Consider the following 20,541-nt stretch of genomic DNA (forward strand, 5'->3'; position numbering starts at 1 on the left):
CCTCCCCGCTGACACATCCCAGAGTGAGAATACAGTCCTGTCTTGTCAGATTTATTATTGTGGCTGATTTTAGTCCTGGCTTTCCCTACTCTCAGTAGCTAAGAAACCATGGCCTAGTTATTTCTTCTTCACATCCAAGATAGTATGAATTAGTCTCTACCTTATAGGTTTATTGTGAAAGTTCAATGAGATGGTGGGTGGGAGAAACCCTTTGTAAATATTTATATGACTGTTTTTCAGCAAATATCCCCTGACTCCTTCTAAGAATGATCCAGGAGGCACCTTGTTGAGTGCTAGTGTGGCCTTTGCCCTATGAAACTCAGACTAGCTGGATCTTATAGCTTGCTGTGCTGCACCAGACACTGAGCCTCTTTGGGGTCAGGGACTGCTTGTTATTCACCCCTCTATATAATAGGTACATAGGAGATATTTGCTGTGTGAGTGAGTGAATGAATAAATGAATGAATGGCATTCCATGTAGAAGACCCTGACACAAATTCATGGAGGTGTTATGGATCAGGTCACATTCAGGGAACAGTAGGTAGTTTAATGTTGGTACTTAGGATGTGATGGGGGAATTTTTAGGAATGAGTCTAGAGAATAAGTGAGGCTAGATCACAGAGGGCCATATGTGCATATTAACAGACGGACTTTGGAGGAGGGCAATGTGGTGGGGGATTTTAAACTGGGTTTAGGGAGAGCCCTCTGCTGCAGCATGGAGCTCAGATTACAGGGGAAGATTGGGAGCTATGGTGGCAGTAGGACAGTGAAGAGGCTATGGCACTGGAATGGAGAGGAAGGAATGGAATAGAGAGTTCTCAGGAAGTAGAATGGATCAGCTTCTGTGAAGGATTGGCAGAGTGGGTGAAGGAAGAGGGATGAGTGGTGGGTGGTACCTGTGTTCTGACTATTCACAATTGAATGTTTCCCTGTGTGTCTCACATTCCACTCCTGCTGACAGTAGTGTGCCCTGATGATGGGGGCAGTGTCCTCAATGTACATTTTACCGAATTTCACTTATAAACTTATACTAGTGGGGAGAATGCCCATGCACATTCATTTACTTTACAGTTGAAGAAACTGGAGCACAGAGAGTGAAGGAATGATTAGTGCATGAAGTGGCATTTGAGATACTCATTATCTAAATCTGTTCCCACTCCTGCAGTAGATTGGTTGATGGCAATAGATTCTTCCCTTCCCTGTATCGATGCCCCCTTTGCAATGTGACTTCGCTATTCTTTCCCATCAGAAGTTGATTTCTCCATTCCTTGAAATCTGGGCTGTTCTTGTGATTTGATTCGGCCAATAGAATAAAGTACACGTGATGCTATGCAATTTCTGAGGCTAGCCATTAAGAGATTGTATCTTCTGCATTTATCCTCTTGGCATACTGCCTGGAGACCACCAGGTAAGCTGATCTAGCCCACTGGTGGATTAGAAAGTGGAGAAGAACCATGGCGCTCAGCTCTCAGCCAGAACCAATTGCCAGACCTATTAGTGAGGCCGTCTTAGACCTCCTAGTCCAGCTGAACTTCCAGCTGAATGCTGCTCAGAGTGATCTCAAACAAAACCAGAAGACTAACCTATTCAGCCATCCACTGAACTGGGAGAAAGAATACAGTATTGCTGTTTAAGCCATGAATTTTTGGGAGTGCTTTGTTATGCAGCAATAGGTAACTAAATCAGCTTCTGGGCTCCAGTTGTCAATCAATAGCTTCCTTGTCTACCTGGTTGGTTATGCCAGTTCCCTTTGCCTCATATCTCACATTTAATCCTTCCTAAATACATATCAAGTCTCTCTACTCTTCATTTTCCCCACTGTTAGGACATGAGTTCTAGCCCTCTTCATCTCTCACCTGGATTATCAGAGCAATCTCTAATTATATTCCCTGTTTAGTGAATGCTGTCGCCCTGCTCCCTACCCTTCCCATTCAATCTGTCATACCCACCACAATCAGAGCATTCTTTATTTTTTTTTAATGTTTAATTATTTATTTTGAGAGAGAGAGAGAGAGCAAGCAAGCGGGGGAAGGGCAGAGAGAGAGAGAGAGAGAGAGAAGGCTCTGTGCTGTCAGCACTGAGCCAGATGCAGGGCTCGAACTCATGGCCCTGAGATCATGACCTGAGAGGAAATCAAGAGTCGGATGCTCAAACAACTGAGCCACACAGGTGCCCCAGACCATTCTTTATTATATGTATATGTAGCCAGGTTACTCCATTGCTTAAATCCTTATGCTTACAAGGTAAATTCTCAAATCTTTGCCCTGATTTATGAGGACTTAAGATCACCTGGCCCCTGCCTCTTCCCAGTCCTGTCTTCCACCACTCCTCTCATTGAACCCAATGTTTCTAAAGCTGCTTTACAGATTCTGGTGACCTTCCGACAGCTGCTTAAGCTCCCTCATTGCATGAGGAAGCTCATGACCCGTCGAGGAGGTCAGATGAAAACACTTACTTAACCTGTCAACACATCTAGGTTGGTCATAAGGGACTGGCACTGGGGTGTGGATTTGAACCTTGTAAAGATTTGAACATTCCAAATGATATACACACTTATGATATTACCTTTTCTAAGTGACTAATTCTCATTCAACAGAAAACATCAATTTTATATTTCATGTAAAAAATAGGAGCTGGAAAAGGATGATTACTCTGGAAGTTAGAAAAGATTTAAGGAGATTTTGTTTGTAGGACTCTAAACCACGGTGGTGACCATTGACCAACCACAATTCTGGGTCTAATAGAAGGGTCTTAGACTTGGAATCAGACAGACTTGTATCTGGTTCTGCCATTTACCAGACATGTACCATTGGCAAGTCACTGGAACTTTCTGAATTCTGTTTCCTCATTTATAAAAAGGGGATGACAATCCATACATTGCATGATTGTATTGAGAACTAAATGAGATAAAAGATGTGAATGGGCCCATCACATGTTAAGGTCTTAATGATCATAGTTATTAATCAATCTAATCAAAGACAAAAAGTAGACTTTTGGGATAGAATAGATCTTTCTTCCTGTTCTTATTTGGGCATTTGGATCTGGAAGTGAAGGCAGTTCAATATAATTTGAACTGGTGGTAACCTGCTAGTTAATAATAGGGAGGTAGCTATTGGGGGGCATAATTGATACAGTCCAAATGCCAGAAGTGGCCTCTCTGCCCCCTTAAGATCTAACTGCAATGGACTCGAACCTCAATTTTCACATTTTATAATCCTTATATGTTCTAAGTCTTCCTGGAAATTTTTGTAAATTCTACGAGGACTGTGTTCTTATAGTCTCTGCCTCTAGTCTCCTTTTTCAACTCAGGAAAACAAAGCCCATTGCACAATTTCCCTGCTTACTCATCCTCAGTATGCCCCTGTCTCAGAAAGCATTCCTGAGTTCCAAAGTCTCCAGAGTCACAGAAAGCAGTTGCATCATATGTATGACAAACAACATATCACATTTTATACATTCTAGAACTTAAACACTCTGTCCATCTGCTATGGGAGGGTTTTTTCTCAGCTTTTACCCATGTAGCACCTACCCTTACACTGATTTTCGTACTCATCTTTTTCCTTTCCCCCTTCAAGTTCTCTTTATTGCCTCTCCCTTCCATTTTGCCAAGTGAATTCTAAATTCTCCTCCCTTTTCTACCCAGAGCAATTTAGTATTACCCGTTCTCCTCCTACACTTACATACCCACACTCCTCAAGACCCTAAGTAGACAAAAGGATCTTTGTACATTAGGGTCAATCCTTCTTGGGAGGCAATTGTGGCTAAAAATAGCATTTTTTTTTCTGGTATAATAACCACAGTGTTTCCTCTTTATTGAGTGCTTACTATGTGCCTGGCGATCTATCAATTGCTTTCCAGTAGCAATCTCATTTTCTTATTTAGTCTTCACAATGACCCTAAGAGGTACCTCTCATTATTGCTATTAATACAAACGAGGATGAGGTGTGTATATCAGAAAAATTATGTAATTTGCATAAGATCACATAGCAAGCAAGTGGTGGAACAAGGATTGAAAACCAGATCTAGCTGGCCCCACGCCTGTGCTCCTTCCACTTTACTACATGGCCTTCCAGGGGAAGCAGAAAGAGAAAGTAATCAGAAGACCTGAGGCTACATAAACACAACACCATCTGTTCTCATATTGTTTCGCAACTTTAAAAGAATGTTTTTATATGTTAACTCATTTTTCCTGTGAAGAATGAATAGTAATTATGATACCTACTTTGAAGTGAGTAAACTAGGGCCTTATGGGAGACAGGAAATGAGGGAGCAGGTAGTATAGGATATTGGATTTTGAGACCACAGAAGCTCTAGTTCCAGGTTAGTAAGAAGTTCAGGGTGTGCCATGGGAGCCAGTGACAAAAGTTATGTGAGAAGTAGACCAAGGACTGAAGGATCAAGAAATCATATGGCTACTGAAGTCAGGAAGGCAGGACAGGGGTTAATTGGGATAACCACAAATCGGCGGTTGGGATTTTCAATGCATAAGGAGCAACTAAGGGGGTCAGTGATATTTGCAATGATGAAGAGTAGAAGGTGGTATGGTTGAAGAGCAAAGGAGAAGGAATTTTTGTACAAGGGTAAATGTGGCAATGCTGACTTTTAGCTTTTGGTGTGTGGGGAGTGGGAAAGTGAGAAGTCTTCCTGCAGAGGACTACAAGGAGAGTCCTGGAAGAAGGTCAATTTTCAACAAAGGCAAAGAAGAAAACTCACTGAAGAAGCAGAGGATGTAGGAGAGTTTATTGAGAAAGGAACAGGGTTCTAGAGGGCACAGTGGAAAGGTCTGCCAGGGAAGTGGGCAGGGAGAAGGTGAGTGAAAGGGAGGAGGATGGAGAAATTCAGAAATGTATAATGATGAGTCAGAGAGAAGTTAGACAACCAGAGGCTATCAATTGGGTGGTTTCCCATGTTGGGGAGACAAATTATAGATAGGGTCATAATGGAACTTGAGGGAAAATGGTTTTGGTATCTGATTCAGACCTATAAGATTTGGGTTGGAGGAAGAGTGTGGAAAAGGACAATGATTCTAAACCAAAGCTGGCAGCTGACTCCTATGACCTTGGGAAGACTTAAAGTGAAGTGCAGGTCAGGATGGGAGGTCAAATTGCCTCCTATACCTGCCTCCTCTGACAGAATTGGGACTTCCTAATGACTAGGAAATAACATTTTCTCACTCTAATGGGGAGCCATTGAAACTTTGTTTTGTTTTAACTAGGTTGATGGTAACACGGTGACATGAGGAACAATCACTCATGGTGCTGGTATAGAGGATAAATTGGAGTGGAGGCAGGGACATCTATTAGGAGGCTGTTACATTAGCCTAGGCAAGAAGTGATGAGCCTGAACCAGGGTGAGAGCAGTGGTGATGGAGAGGAAGGGCAGGGATAGGGTATGTTAAGTGGGTTTTATTACCAGACTGATGGGATGTGGGGTGTGAAGGAGTGCATAGGGAAGAGGACAGTGCCCAGGTTTCTGACTTAGTTTCCTCCTGTAGTCAGCGGTCCAGGTTCTGCTTCTCTCCCTGGGCTTTTGTGAGGATGAAGCAGTATGACAGGAGAGTTCTTTGGAAATGGCAAAGCTGGGTACCAATCATCATCTATATTATTATCAAAGCTCTCAACCACCATAGCAGTAAGTTCAGTCTATGGAACGAGACGTGACAGTTAAGATAAATCACTGTAGTCACTCAGATATCCGCGAACTCGTGGGAAGAAGCCCGGGGGGCCCAAGATACCACTGATTTCCTGCACCTGCAGGCTGCGGGGGCCCGGGGAGGAGCGAACACGGACTACGCCCCTGGGCGGGGCGTGGGTGGGGCCTGGACGCTGCCGTAGCGGAGCGGAGCTGTAGCTACAGCCTCAGCCCTAAGTAGCTGCGGTGGGCGCCAGACCCGCCCCGCACCTCCCCGCGTCGCACCGCACCGCACCGCGCCTCCCTGCTCTGGGAACCCGCCTGCACATTCCGCCGCGTGCAGCTAGATCTCCAGTCCCATTGCACTGCCAGGAGCGAGCCACTCGTCCCACACCCGAAGTCCCAGGTAAGGGGCGCGGCCCGGGCGCCCCGCCCGGGGAGGATGTGGGACCGACCCGGGCTAGGGGCGCTAGCGACACCGGGCGGGCGCTAACGAGTGCAGGGCAGCAGAGGGGACACCGAGGAGAAGGGGCTGGGGGAGGCCGCTGAGGAGGGGGCGCCACGGCCGGGAGGGAGGCGCGTAGCTTCGGGAGCGGCGCTGAGGGTGGTGGGGGAGTCTACCAGACCGTGAGGGCTGGGAGGGGAGCTCCGAGGGCAGGGGGCGGCAGGAGGTGGGAAAGGACAAGCGGCCACTGGAGCGCAGTAGGGGCTCTCTGGGGGGAAACGCGGAGCGTTGGGGGAGGGGAGATGTAAGGAGGGACTGAGGGGCAGTGCGGGAAGAGGGTGCCAGGCAGCCGAGGAGCATGAAGCGGGAGCTGAAGCGAGGGCATTGAGGACAGCTAGGGCAAGGGGGTGGCTGGAGGTGGAGAGCTAAGGGCAGGGGACGGGATCCGCAGGGGTCGCTGTGAGCTGGCGAGGAGTGAGGGGATGAAGGGAAGGGGCGCTGGGCAAAGGGGGGGTGCTGGTCGGGGAGAGGGGAAGAGCACGAGGGGATGTGAGTGGAGAGCTGGGAGCGAAAAGGATGCGGAGCCAGAGGCCAGCCTTGTGCGGCCACGGGGCATAACCGTGAGTGGGGACTGGGGGGTGGGGCTCGGAGGCGGGAATCCTGGAAGAATGGGAAGGTGGGAGGCAAGGCTGGATCTACCCGGACTGCAGAAGAAGGGTGCGGGGAGCTGGTGGAGGGAGAGGGCAGTGGCCTTGGATATGGGCAGTGGGCGCCTGAGTTCTGGCTAGGGGTGGCGGGTGGAGAGGCACTGGAATAGAGCAGGGGTCTGGCGGCTGGGAGTGGAGGAACTGTTTGAGAGCCTTGGGAAGGTTAGGGCAGTGCTGGGTGTGCTGGGTCAGGCTGGAGAGGAAGCCAGGTGTGAGTTGTGGTGTGAGGGTGAAAAGATGATGTGGCCCATAGTGGAGTCCACGGCACCCAGGTGCTAGCTGTGTCTCAGCTTCTCAAGAAGGCTGAGGAGGGGGCGCAGTCACTGAACTTTGTTACACCGACATCTGAGATCACAGACAAGAAGATAATTTTGGAAAGAAAAATTCATCCGCTGGCTCCCTCTGTTCCAGAGTCCAAATGTGGGAGGGGACTTTAGGGATGGCAGGATGGCAGCCTCTGGAAGCTAATGCAAGTGTGGAGGGGGGTGGGAGAAAGACAGGGCCTCCATCCCAACTTTCTGGAATCCAGATAGAAAGGCGTGGGGGAGGGTAAAAGGAGTGTGTGTGTACAGGTGGATGCCCACGTGTTCTGTGCCTATAAAGGGAGAAAAATCATGGAATGCCATGAAAAGCCCTGGCTATGGTAGTGGGGAAGTCCTGGCCCTGTGTTTGCCAGAGGAGACATTTTGCTAGAAGATGATGGGTAAGGGAAGCCTTTCTGGTAATGAAGAATTTAGCTAGCAGTGGAGAACAATGTGTTTCTGTCAGAGGAAACACTGTGGGAAAAGCCCAAACTCTAACATCTCCAGTCCACTAAATGAATCTCTGGTTTCTTAAGGAATATGATGTGAAGAGAGATACCAGCAACCTATAGAGGATGTTTTGAAGGATTTCCCTCCCTAAACTCAGAACTCCTTATGGTTCCTCTCCCTCCCTCCAGAGTACAGTACAGGTGTGGTACACAGTAGGTGTTCAGTGAATATGGATTCAGTGAACAATTGACCTGTGCTGGTGCTCGTGCCTCAATTCACTTACCACTACCACCCCCCACCCCGGGCAAGAATTGTGAGAAGCGAATATAACATGGGTGAAAAGAGCTTCATAAGCTATAAAGCACTGTACAAAAGAGAGAGGCCACTAATATTATGCAGGTGTGCCTATATTCTGTGCAAGATAGAATGCATTGAAAGCACTTAACAGAGTGCCTGGCATTTAGTAGGTGCTCAATACATGGTAGCTATTATGATACTGTTTTTGTGGCTCTGAGAGACCTGGAGAAACAGTGAATAGGTGGCCTAAGCTGGGCTGGTGGTGCTGCATTGGGGAATGGTCTAAAGAAAGGTTGAATTAGAAAAGTTAGTAGAGTTTGGCTTTAGGGAGGAGGCTGGATATAATAGGATGAAGTCCACATTTGCCCAACTCCCTTTCTATTCTCACTAAATGTTCCCAATGAGAAGATGGAGTCACATTTATTGAGCACCAGCTATGTGTCACATATTACCTAGATGCTTTACCAACATTGACTATAATTTTCCCAATGATGCTTGTTTTACAAATGAGGAAACTGTGTCCTAGTTACATAAAATTTCTTGCCAGGGTCTCAGAGCTAATAAATGACAGACCTGGAAACAGAATCTAGTTTGTTTGGTTTGGAACCCCAAGCTATTTCCACTACCTAAGATGACTTGGTAGAAGAAAATATGAAGCAGACAAAAAAAAATTTTTTAAGGGGTTTATAAAGCACTCTCCCATATAGTAGTTTTAATTCTTATAACAATTTGCCAGGAAGTCTTTTATTAACTCATTTTATAGGTGAGAAAATTGATCTGCCTAAGGTTTTACAAGTGCTGAGAGAGCCAGAGCTCAACCCAGGTGTCTCGGACACAATCTTGTGCTCTTTCCACCAAAAGAGAAGTTCATCCGATCACTTGTTCATTACATGTAATGAATTGATCTCTTGCTGGATTTTAGGGCTTTCTCCTCCTCTCTCTCCCCTCTTTCCTAGCTGAAGTTGGCTTCTTCCGTGGGTGCTTATTTTTGCTGCCTATCAGACTGAAAGCCTTGTTTTTCATACCAATCCTTGCAGGGGCCATTTCCTTCTTTCCCCCAGCTTGGGACTAGAGATGCCTTCCCAGATGGTCCCTGGACCTTCATCTTTATTGCTTGTCATGGAGACAGTGAGCTACCCAGCTCTATCATTTATGTGACTGTCACAAAAGACAGGAAGATCTGATTGATGCTTATCTCACAAATGCGTTCTGCACTCGCTGCTGTGCAGTGAGTGACCTGTCTGCTCATATCTGCCTCAGGCGGTTGCCTGCTGGGATGCTTTTTGCCTCCCTTCCAACTGTCTAAGTAGCCCCTGCCACCTTCCTGAAAAGATCTCCTTCGGGGCTTCCATCTGAATGTGCCTTGCAACTGAACCTCTCTGCCCTCTGCCTCTCCCTATTCTTACACCACCTACTGGGAATGCTGTGCTGTGTGCACATAAACAGATGTTGATAGTACAGTATGGCAAGCGCTAGGAAAGAGCTGCAGGGCGCTGGAGATGCTTCTTTACTCACGCTAAAGTTACTGAAGTTTTTAATTTCCCTAAGCCTCATCTAATCTGGGAGTCATTAAATAACAGAAGGTTTAGTCATGATACTCCAACTGAATTGCTGTGTGACCTTGGACAAATCACTTCTCTTTATAGAGCCTCATTTTATTTTTATTATTTTTATTTTTTATTCTTTTTACCTGTGCAATGAAGGGAAGTGGATCATATCAGGAATTGAAACTAGTTTTTAGTCTTGTCTCACTCCTTGTGGCAGGCATAGCTCATAAAGGCAGGCACTTTTCCCGCTGATTCTCCAGGAGGCCCCATGTGTTTTTCTCAACACAGTGTATGATGCACATTTATATGCATTCTCTTATTTAAAATTCACAGCAGCTTTCTGAGGTAGGTAATATTTTCATATCATAGATGAGGATAATGAGGCTCAGAGTTTAAGTGACTTGCCCAAGTTCATACATTGAGTTATGGGAAAGTTGGGGCCAGGAGTCAGGGTTTTTGTTATGGTAAAGCTGCCACACCCAAATCTCTTCTTATTCCAAAAATCTAAGTGTGTAAACAGCTGCCTCAGAAAAAACGAAGACCAATAATATGACTTTTACATTAATAGTCTGGCACATGGCAAATGCTCAGTAAATGTTTATCGAAAGGAGTAACATAGGGTGCCTGGGTGGCTCAGTCAGTTAAGCATTTGGCTTTGGCTCAGGTTCTGATCTCATGGTTGGTGAGTTCAAGCCCCATATTGGGCTCTATGCTGCCGGCTCAGAGCCTGGAGCCTGCTTCAGAATCTGTGTCTTCCTCTCTCTCTGCCCCTCCCCCTTTCGTTCTCTCTCTCTCTCTCTCTCTCTCTCTCAAAAATAAACATTAAATAATAATAATAATAATAATAATAATAATAATTAAGGGGTAGCATACCCTAAAGATTTGCTTTAGGTCCAGTGTTGCCAGGATGTAAGGATAGATAAAACTCAGATGAATCCAGAAGAAAAAGCAGATGGCTAATTGTAAAACAAACTCCAATAATGTAGCCCAGATTAGGGAGAGGGCACAGATTAGGGACTAAAGATCTGACTATGGAAGTGAATTAAAGGGGCCAGTGAAATAATGTTTATTGAGTACCTCTCATAGGCCAAGAAACTATGCTAGATTAATTACATATGACAACTGCTCATTCTATATGTACCACAACTCTGTGAAGAGAGAGTATTTTCTCTATTGTAAAGTAAAAATGTTGTGGCTTAGAGAGGCAGTACGACTCACCCAAAAATTCAGCTGAACAATAAATAGAGCAGGGATTTTGAACTCCCTATAATAATGCACAGTACTAGGTCTAGTCTCAACTGTTAATTGTAACGCCTGGGCAAATCCTCAATTTCTGGTTCTCAGTTTCTTTCTTGATTAAATAGGAATTATAATCTCTCTTCTTCCAATTTTATCTCCCAGGTTTAGAGAATAAAATAAGGTAGAGGACTTGCAATTGAGGTAAGGATCAAATTTGTGTTTCAGTAAAGTTACTCTTTGACCAGCAGTCCCATTTTTAGGGATCTTTCTTAAGGAAGTAATAGAAAACTGAACACATATTTATGTAAATACATGACCACTTGATTTAATTTATAATAATTAAGAATAGAAAAGTAAAGGTACAATATTAAAGAACTGGTCATATGACACATCCACAAGATGGAATACAATGTAGTCAATTGAAATGATATTTCTGAAAAGTTTTAAAGGTCTCAATTGTAAATAAACTATTGTGGCTCTTAGTTTTTGAAAAAAAAAATGAAAAAATAGAAGTCTCAGAAAAAATATTTATGATATAATGTTAAGTGAAATATACATAGAAGTTACAAACAAGGATATATGGTATGCTGTCATTTATATATAGATAAAAAGTATAAATAGATTTCTATGTTTATATATACAAAAACTATCTCTGAAGGGTGCATAAATTGGTAACATGTTTGCCTTTGAGGAGAGGACCAGAGACTGGAAGTCGAGTGGAAAGCACTATAAACCTTTACATATTATTTATTTTTTAAGTAAAAATTAAAATAATGCCAACTACAGATGGTGATAAGATAATGCTTGCAAATAGTAAAAGTTTGAATTATTTTCAACATATGTATTACCATTTATTTATTTGTTTGTTTGTTTATTAAAGGAGATAGAAGTTTATTGAATACACTGCAAGGGAGAGGCAGGCAGGACAGCAAAGGAGAGGCTGTCTGCCCGTATTACCTTTAAAATCAACAAATAATAAGATATAATTTAAAAACAGATGGTACTTTGTTGCATAAGAAAGTAACGGAGGATAAAAAGGCAAGGGCACCTGGGTAGCTTAGTCAGTTGAGTGTCTGACTTTTAATTTTGGCTCAGATAATGATCCCTGGGTTGTGGGATCTAGCCCACAGAGGATCGAGGCCTCTGTGCTGAACGTGGAGCCTGCTTAAGATTCCCTCTCTTTCTCTCTCTCTCTCCCTCCCTCTCTCCCTCCCTCTTCCCCTCTCCCCCCCCCCACTCATGTGCACTCTCTCTCTCTCTAAAAAAGAAAGAAAGAAAAGAATAAAAGGAAATAAGGGAGAGAATACACTTAACTGTTAATGATGGCTGTTTCTGAGTAGATGGGGTATCTTACAATGTAAAACTTTCTGTTTTACACTCTTGTGTTCTTTTCTTTTTTTCTTTTATTTATATATTTATTTATTTTGAGAGAGTGCAAGCGTGAGCTGGGAAGGAGCAGAGAGAGAGGAAGAGAGAGAATCCCAAGCAGGCTCTGTGCTGTAAGTACAGAGCCTGACTTGGGGCTCGAACTTACAAATCATGAGATCATGACCTGAGCTGAATGAAATCAAGAGACAGACGCTTAACTGAACCACTCAGGCACCCCTCTTATGTTCTTTTCTAATTTTTTATAGTGAATTTATACTTTCAAAGCAAAAATTCTGTCTTGTAAACAAACAATAATGACTGGCAGCAGAGTGGAGGATGGTGTGAGGTTGTTGTGGTTGCTTCCCTTGTTTTAGGTAGGAAAAAAAGCATAATTCCTTTGAATTGCCAATTCTGGAAACAGGCTCTCCATCTGGTACCATGAAAAGCTGAAAAGTTAGGGCTATGAGACAGTTTAAGCAAGCAATGGCATCCTCCCCTCTAATCTCACTTTCTTCTTCCGTGTAAATGCTCCAGGTGTCCTGGGCACGTTCCACACCCACTAGTGAGTGTTGTTCTGGGGCAGATTGATTATGGGAGTGGGGCCAAGGGTCTCAGATAAGGGCTTGAGAGCTGGGAGAAAAGAGAAAGGAAGAACAGAGGCCACCAGAGGCTAGTGGTGGCATATTTAAGAAAGTATTATTAAAGGGCTGCTATTAGGGGCACCTGGGTGGCTCAGTCGGTTAGGCATCCAATTTCGGCTCAGGTCATGAATTCATGAATTCGAGCCCCACACCTGGCTCTGTGCTGACAGCTTGGAGCCTGGAGCCTGCTTCGGATTCTGTTTGTCTGTCTGTCTGTCTCTCTCTCTCTGCCTCTACCCTGCTCACATTCTGTCTCTGTCTGGCAAAAATAAATAAACATTAAAAAAAATTTTAGAGGACTGCTAATAATCCCATATATTTCTTTGACCTTTCTTCAAGAGAGCTTTAAACCTTCTACGTTTGTCAGTTCCTTGTCCTTACAGCTCACCTGAGAGGCCCATAGACTTAAACCCACCAGCCAAACTCTCTTTCTTTTCCTTTGAAGAACAAAAACAGGAATTCCCAAAGAGAGTGACACCCTGGACATTATCTCATGTTAGGGCTGTGTTCCCACCCTCCTTTGACCACTTATACAGCCTGCCCAAGAACCCAGTGCTGAGCATAAGGAGTGACTGCAGGTAGAGAAGTAGGGTACTTACTTATTCCAATAAGACTATGGGACCAAGTGCTGGATTATGGGGTTCAGATCCAAAGTGTTCTAGGAAAGGAGAGGATGGTGGCAGGTGTGAGGGAGCTGGGGTCTCAGGGAAGGCCTGACACATAAATAAATACTTGCTGATGAGTATATGGATGAGTGAGCAAATGAACAAATAAATAAACAAAGGATCTGGGCTTTAAAGGATTTGGAATAATAATAACTTATGTTCACAGCTGTGAGGGCTTTATCAGTTTATTAAGGTCTTCCTTAGTGTTATCTCATTTGGGTCCTATAACAGCCCTGTAGGAAAAGCAGGGCAGAAATTGTCCTCTCCATTTTCCAGATGATGAGATTGAGTCCCAGAGTGATGAGTGACTTTTATTAATCCAGCACACATTTACTGAGTGCTGATTATGTATGAGTACTTATGCTAGAAGCTAGAGATGCAGAAATGAAGTACATTAAGTCCAAGATGCTTGGTCTAAAGGAGGAGCTGGAATAGTACACAGTTTCTAAGTGACACCAGTGCTGTTAGTGTGGTCTGGAGGCATAGAAGCAGGAGTGCGTGCCTTTATCATGCACAACGGAAGGTGAGATTTCATTTGGATCTATAAGGATGAATAGGAGTTTATTAAGAGTCTTGTAAACAGAAAGAATACATGTCTAAAGGGATAAAGCAAGAAATAACATGGCTTAGAGTAAAGTGCATAATTTGGTATAAAAGTGGCACTGGTTGGTAGAGAGAAAGCTTAGAAGAGGATCAAGTTTATTTTTTGGTAAGTTGGTTCTTTGGGCTTGATTTTTAGAGTTGTGGGGAGCCATGAAAGTTTAAAAAAATTTTTTTAATGTTTATTTATTTTTGAGAGAAAGGGAGAGACAGAGCATGAGCAGGGGAGGGGCAGAGAGAGAGGGAGACACAGAATCGGAAGCAGGCTCCAGGCTCTGAGCTGTCAGCACAGAGCCTGACACGGGACTCCAACTCACGAACTGTGAGATTATGACCTGAGCCGAAGTCGGACGCTCAGCTGACTGAGCCACCCAGGCGCCCCTTTGAAAGTTTTTGAAACAGGGGAATGATAGCCCCATGCTGGGCCTTTCCTGGAATATTCATATGTTTACCGTTTTGGCTTTTTCTTTTCAAAACTCAGCTCAGGAGCTGCCTCCTACAAGAGACTCTTCCTGACCACCATGCCTCTAGGTTGGGTTAGATGTTAGATGTTTCTTGTGGGCTTCCTGGGCCAAGCCTTCCCTCTGTCCTATCACTTATCTACTGCCTTGTTACCCTGTGTTTACATGCTTTTCTACTCTAATCTGTGGCCACTCAGAGGTTATAGCACCATGTCTGATTCATATTTGTATTCCCCATACCCAGCACAAGGCTTGACCCAGAGCAACATGCTCAGTAAATATTTGCTGAAAGAATGAATGGGAGGAACCAGGTTCCACCCCAGTCCTGAGACAACATTTGGAGCAGGTGTAGTACTGGGGTGATTCTATGGTGTGTGTGTTTCTTCAGTGATGCTTGGGTGGAGAGAGTGTATGTGAATGGTGGAGTAACCATTAAAGATTGGTGACACTGGAGGTGTGTTCCTCCTGAGTGACCACAGGTCTTTCCTACAGATGGCTTCTGTGACTGATGGTAAAGCTGGAGTCAAAGATGCTTCTGACCAGAATTTTGACTACATGTTCAAACTGCTCATCATTGGCAACAGCAGTGTTGGCAAAACCTCCTTCCTCTTCCGCTATGCCGATGACACCTTTACCCCAGCCTTTGTCAGCACTGTGGGCATCGACTTCAAGGTGAAGACAGTCTACCGCCATGAGAAGCGAGTGAAGCTGCAGATCTGGGTGAGTCCTGAGCATCTTGCGCAGGATTGTCTTGGGGGGGTAATTGGTCTGCTAGTACAAGAGCTGGGAGGCAGGCCAGTCTGGAACTTCTGGGTCTTATGGCATCAAGCACCAGTGCTGTTGAAGGCCTGGCCCCTGGACTGCCCCTCGCTGCTTTGATAGAAGTTTGCTCGCTTCTGGGGCCTCAGTTGTTTCTGCTGCTTAGCACCAGTGCTGTTGAAGGCCTGGCCCCTGGACTGCCCCTTGCTGCTTTGATAGAAGTTTGCTCGCTTCTGGGGCCTCAGTTGTTTCTGCTGCTTAACTTTCTTTTTTTTTTTTTAATTTTTTTTTTTTTCAACATTTTTTATTTTTGGGACAGAGAGAGACAGAGCATGAACGGGGGAGGGGCAGAGAGAGAGGGAGACACAGAATCGGAAACAGGCTCCAGGCTCCGAGCCATCAGCCCAGAGCCTGACGCGGGACTCGAACTCACGGACCGCGAGATCGTGACCTGGCTGAAGTCGGACGCTTAACCGACTGCGCCACCCAGGCGCCCCTGCTGCTTAACTTTCTAAGAGGCTTTATCCTGCCTATACAAATGAGTGACCAAGAATTTGGGCTTTGGGGTTAGAAATTTGGATTCAACTTCCAGTTCTGCCACTTATTAGTTATGGAATCTTGACTAAATATTTATCTTCTCTAGGCCACCCTTTCCTCTTTGGGGGTGTAGCATCAACATCATAGGGCTGTTGGTGCTTAGCATACTTCGTGGAATGCAGTAAATGCACTGTAAATGTTAGCTCCTGTGTCCATAATCTATTGCTGTGTAATAAATCACTTCAAAACTTGATGGCTTAAAATAACAGTAATTAATTATTACACAGTTTCTGTGGATGAAACATTTGGGGGTGGCTTGGTTTCTGTCTTGTTGCCTCTTATGAGGTTGCAGTCAGATATTGGCTTGGGTTATCATCTGAAGGCTTGAATGGGGCTAGAGGATCCCGTTCCAAAGTGGCTTACTCATGTATCAGGTATTGGCTATTAGCAGGAGGCCTTAGTTCTTTCCCATGTGGTTCTCTCCATGGAGTTGTGTAAGTGCCTTCATGGCATGGCATCTGGCTTCCCCCAGGGGGAAAGATCCAAGAAAGCAGAGAGGAAGTGACAATGTCTTTTATTACTTAGCCTTAGAGTATCTTTTGGTCACTGATTCAGTGTAGGAGGAAATTACATAAGGGTATGAATCCTGGGAGGTGAGGATCATTGGGGACCATCTTAGAAACCACCACAGCTACTATTATTGGTATTTACCAGTGGTACTAATAAAATATATACATCTTTGAGATGATATAGCAAAATGTAGATCATATGCTTTTCAATAATGAATTATTGCCAGGATTAGATATTTTGAAAATTAGTGATTTTTAGTATTCAAAGCATGTGTTGTTTATGATCTCTCCATTCAACCTGATACATTGTGCACATATCTTATTGGCTATATACAGTACTTTTATTTTTATAAATTATCTCCATATGTTATCATCTTCTGATTAACCCCAAGGGACAGATATTATTTTAATTCACTCCTATTTTACAGAAGAAAAAAAGTCAGACTCAGTAATTAACTTGCCTTAAGTCAACCACACTGTTGCAAAGTGGGATTCCAATTGAGGCCTTCTGATTCCAAGTTTTGTGCTCTTTTCTCTACACTGTGCATGTTAGGTCTTATAGAGCCCTTATTTCCATTTATGATAATGTTAAGTATTAATTTATATAGAGATAAAAGTTTATTTTGTTCATTTAGTCTTTATTAAAATCACTGAGGAATTGTGAGTTATTAGAAATATGAGAAGCTAAAAAGACCACTCAGTTCATTGGTTCTAGAAGTGTGGTCTTCAGGTCATCAGCATTACCTGGGAATTTAGTAGAAATGCAAATTCTCAGGCCCCTCCTCAGACCTACTTAAATGAGAAACTTTGAGCTATGGCCTAACAATGTTTATTATAACAAGCCTTCCAGGTGGTTTTGAGGCAGGCTAAAATTGAAGAACCACTTTGGTTTAACTACCATTAGGTTTAACTGTCTTATGGTGAGAATCAATAAGCATTTATTAAGTACCTATTATGTGCCAACTGCTTCCACTTGTGTAATCTGACATCCTCTTGGCAGCCAATGCACAGAGAAGTGAAAGCACAGGATATTGGGGGGTGGTGAGCAATACAGGGGAACTGGAACAAGGCTGTGAAGAGCAGGGAGGGGTGCTAAGAGGGAAATTTGCTGGAGAGGCTGTTAGGCAGTGGCTTCAAGGTAAGGGAGACCTTGCACAGCAAACGGAAGTTTCTTATCATGGGCCAGAGTTTACATACCTGATGATTCTTTAGATACCTGAAGAAACTATTGGAGTTTTTTTTTTTTTAAATCTATAAACATAAGATAAAGGTTTACTCATATTTCCTATATGGATTGACACAGATGTCTTCATTTGATCTCCACATCACATGGTCATATATCCTACACTCAAAAAATCTTCAGGTAGGAGAAGACAGTCTGCCCTTCTAAGGGATTTGGCAGTGGTGGCTCCCTCAGTCCTTCATTTATGTTCAGTACATTGTGAACTTTTGCAGTTTCTCTGTCCCTGGTTAAGTGGATTTATTGATTATACTGCCTAATTTTAACTAAATAAACCCTCACAATGGATATGTGGCTTTAAAAGAGTCCTGCAAAGAAACCTCTGCCTGAAGACTATACTAATTATAGTGAGCCCAAGTGAGCATGGCAAATGGCTGAACTGATGTTTCTCAGACTCCCAGCATAAGTTCATTGTCAGCCATGTTTTGAGGTAAAATCAATGATGATCTAATTAGATCTGACATAGTCAATCACATTGCTTTTGCTAAAAAAAAAAAAAAAAATTAGCAAAGAGATTTTGTGCGTGTGTGCATATATGCTTTTCTATAGCAGAGAAAAAGTTTTCTGTACTGTTCATAAATACATTAAAATGTAAAGATTTAAATATTTGTCATTTTTATGAGTTTTAACATCTTTTGTGTACAGATATAGATCTATATGTATGTGTAATCTAAATAAATATACAAATATTGTGGGTATGTGCTCACATTGTTCACATGGCCTTACTTAAAGGGTATAAATTTGGAGACCATTACCAGACTGTGGGGAGCCATAGAAGGGTTTTAATAAGGTCAGATTTGCATTCTGGAAAAATCCCTTCTTTCAGTTTGGAGAAAGGATGGAAATAAGGCAAAGAAACCAGTGGTTCAGGTAAGTTATAAGGGCCTGAATTAAGTGTATTAGTCTGCTTGGGCTACTGTAACAAAATACCACAGACTGGACGGCTTAAACAATAGAAATTTATTTTCTTCTAGTTCTAGAGGCTGGAAGTTCAAGACCAAGGTGCTAGCAAGGTTGATGCTTGACAAGAACTCTTCTCTTGTGTTGCAGATAGCTGCCTTCTAGCTGCATGCCCACATGGCCTTTCCTTGGTGCTTATATATGGAGAGTGAGGGAGCTCTCTGGTGTCTCTTCTTATAAGGACACTAATCCTATCAAATCAGCCACCCCCCCCCCCCCCCCGCCCCGCTTATGGTCTCAATTAACCTTAATCACTAACTTAGAATCCTCATCTCCAAATATAGCCACACTGGGGGGTTAGGACTCCAACCTATGAATTTTAGGAGAATGCAGACATTTGGAACATAATATCATGACGGCGACAAAGTGACCAAAGGGATGGAAATGAGGAGAGAGATTTAGGACTAGAATTTACAGAATTTGATGATCAATTAATTGTTTAGGAAGAAGGAGGAACACATATCTGCTTATATATATCTACTTACGTATATTTACTTCTGTAAACAAAAGTTCTGTAATTTTTTTTTAAATTATGTGAGCTTTGGTAAGTCACTCTATTTCTATGAATAGATAATATCCTCAACTGTAAAAGGCTCACAGGTTTGTTGATGGGGGTGCTACATGTGACAACATAGTATTGTGCCTAGCACATATTAAGAACACAATAAATGTTAGGTTCCTTTTTCTCTCTGTTCCTGATCTAAATGCAAAGTGTGACTGGGTTCCTTGCCAAGTTTTCCACCCATGGTTCCAGGAGTGCTGGAACAGCACTAGCACTGTCTGAAATGTTCAGTTAAATTTCTCTGGTCAATTTGATCTCTCAGGGGATTTCAGAAAGCCATTGTCAGGGTGGAAGGTGGAGAGGGAGGAAGAGGAGGTTATGAGCATTGCTGAGCAGGACCATTCGCAAAAAGAGTTTCTATCATCTCTGGAGGATGTTGGATGATGAAGGTATTGGTAGTGCTTTATTCCCTGGGGTCCCTGAATACATAGGTCCCTAAGAGCCCCCTCTGTTTCATGAGAGGTTAATTATTGTGGATCAGAGATGAGAATCTTACTGGAGAGGTGGGGGTAGGGGAGAAGTCTCATTAATAGAGAGTGAGAGCATGCACAGGTGTGAAGGGAGGGATATTAGGTAACTCCACAGCAACAGACCTGACTAGAGACCATTTACTGCTTGGTGCTGGTTGCCAAGCAACCACTGGAGGCCTGTGGGAAGAGATGAGCAGGAGAGGGCCTTCCACTACTTCCATTTTGAGCCCATTGCAGGGACTGTTGGGTCTGGTGCTGGTCAAGGGAAGAATCTGGGTGTGTGGGGGAGGACTGAGCTGACCTAGGACTCTGGAGTCCTGGGTTCCAGTCCTGGCTCTGCCCTCCAGTCATGTGAGCTGGAGTGACCCTTCTCCTCCATGGGCCTTCCCTAACTATCAAACGGAGAAAATAATCCTTGTTCTTCATGCCTCATGAGTTGTTGTGAAGATCAAGTGAGGAAATGCAAAGGAGAGCCTAAAGAGAACTATGAAGCTTTGAGGAGATCAAAGGATTATGGATATTGTCTGCTATGTGAATTCTTCTTGTATATGCTTTCAATCATTCTTTGTATCTTTCCCACCTGCCCTCTGACCCAGGGAAGTATTGATCTCCTTAAAAGAATTGGTGTTTAAGTCAGAGATGTGAAGTTACTTGTGTAGAGCCAAACTGTAAACTTCATTCTTTAATTCATTCAGTAGATATTCACCTGGTGCTCACTCTATGCCAGGCATTGTACTAGCTATGGGGAAACACCCTTCCTACTTACATGGAGTTTACCCTCTAGGAGGGGAGATAAATACTAAGTACATGAATAAAAAATACATAATTTTATCTGTGGTAAGGACCCTGAAGGAAAAGAATAGACTTGTTTCAAACCCAGGCACTGGGACTCCGAACTCTGGAATCGCTGAACTGTGACTTTAATCTCATCCCTGGGCTTGCAGCTGGAGTTCAGGGTCAAATTCTATTCACAATTTAAATTTCTTTAATGTTTTATTTTTATTTTTGAGAGAGACAGACTGCGAGTGGCATGGGGCGGGGGGTGGGAGCAGAGAGAGAGGGAGACACAGAATCTGAAGCAGGCTCTGAGC

General features: G+C 43.6%; 1 protein-coding gene across 2 annotated transcripts in view; it reads left to right on the forward strand.

Moving 5' to 3' along the window:
- Positions 1–20,541, forward strand: part of RAB3B (RAB3B, member RAS oncogene family) — a 95,579-nt gene that overhangs the window by 21,462 nt on the left and 53,576 nt on the right. The window contains exons 1-2 of one of the 2 annotated variants that reach the window (XM_049617186.1): positions 5,879–6,037; positions 14,846–15,073. In XM_049617186.1, the coding sequence (XP_049473143.1) occupies positions 14,846–15,073 (228 nt within the window). In that variant the 5' untranslated portion in view covers positions 5,879–6,037. Of the gene's footprint in view, positions 1–5,878; positions 6,038–14,845; positions 15,074–20,541 lie in introns of those variants that run through there. The other variant, XM_049617184.1, reaches the window with a different exon arrangement.

The sequence above is a fragment of the Panthera uncia genome (assembly GCF_023721935.1).
Source record: "Panthera uncia isolate 11264 chromosome C1 unlocalized genomic scaffold, Puncia_PCG_1.0 HiC_scaffold_4, whole genome shotgun sequence".
Lineage (NCBI taxonomy): Eukaryota > Metazoa > Chordata > Mammalia > Carnivora > Felidae > Panthera > Panthera uncia.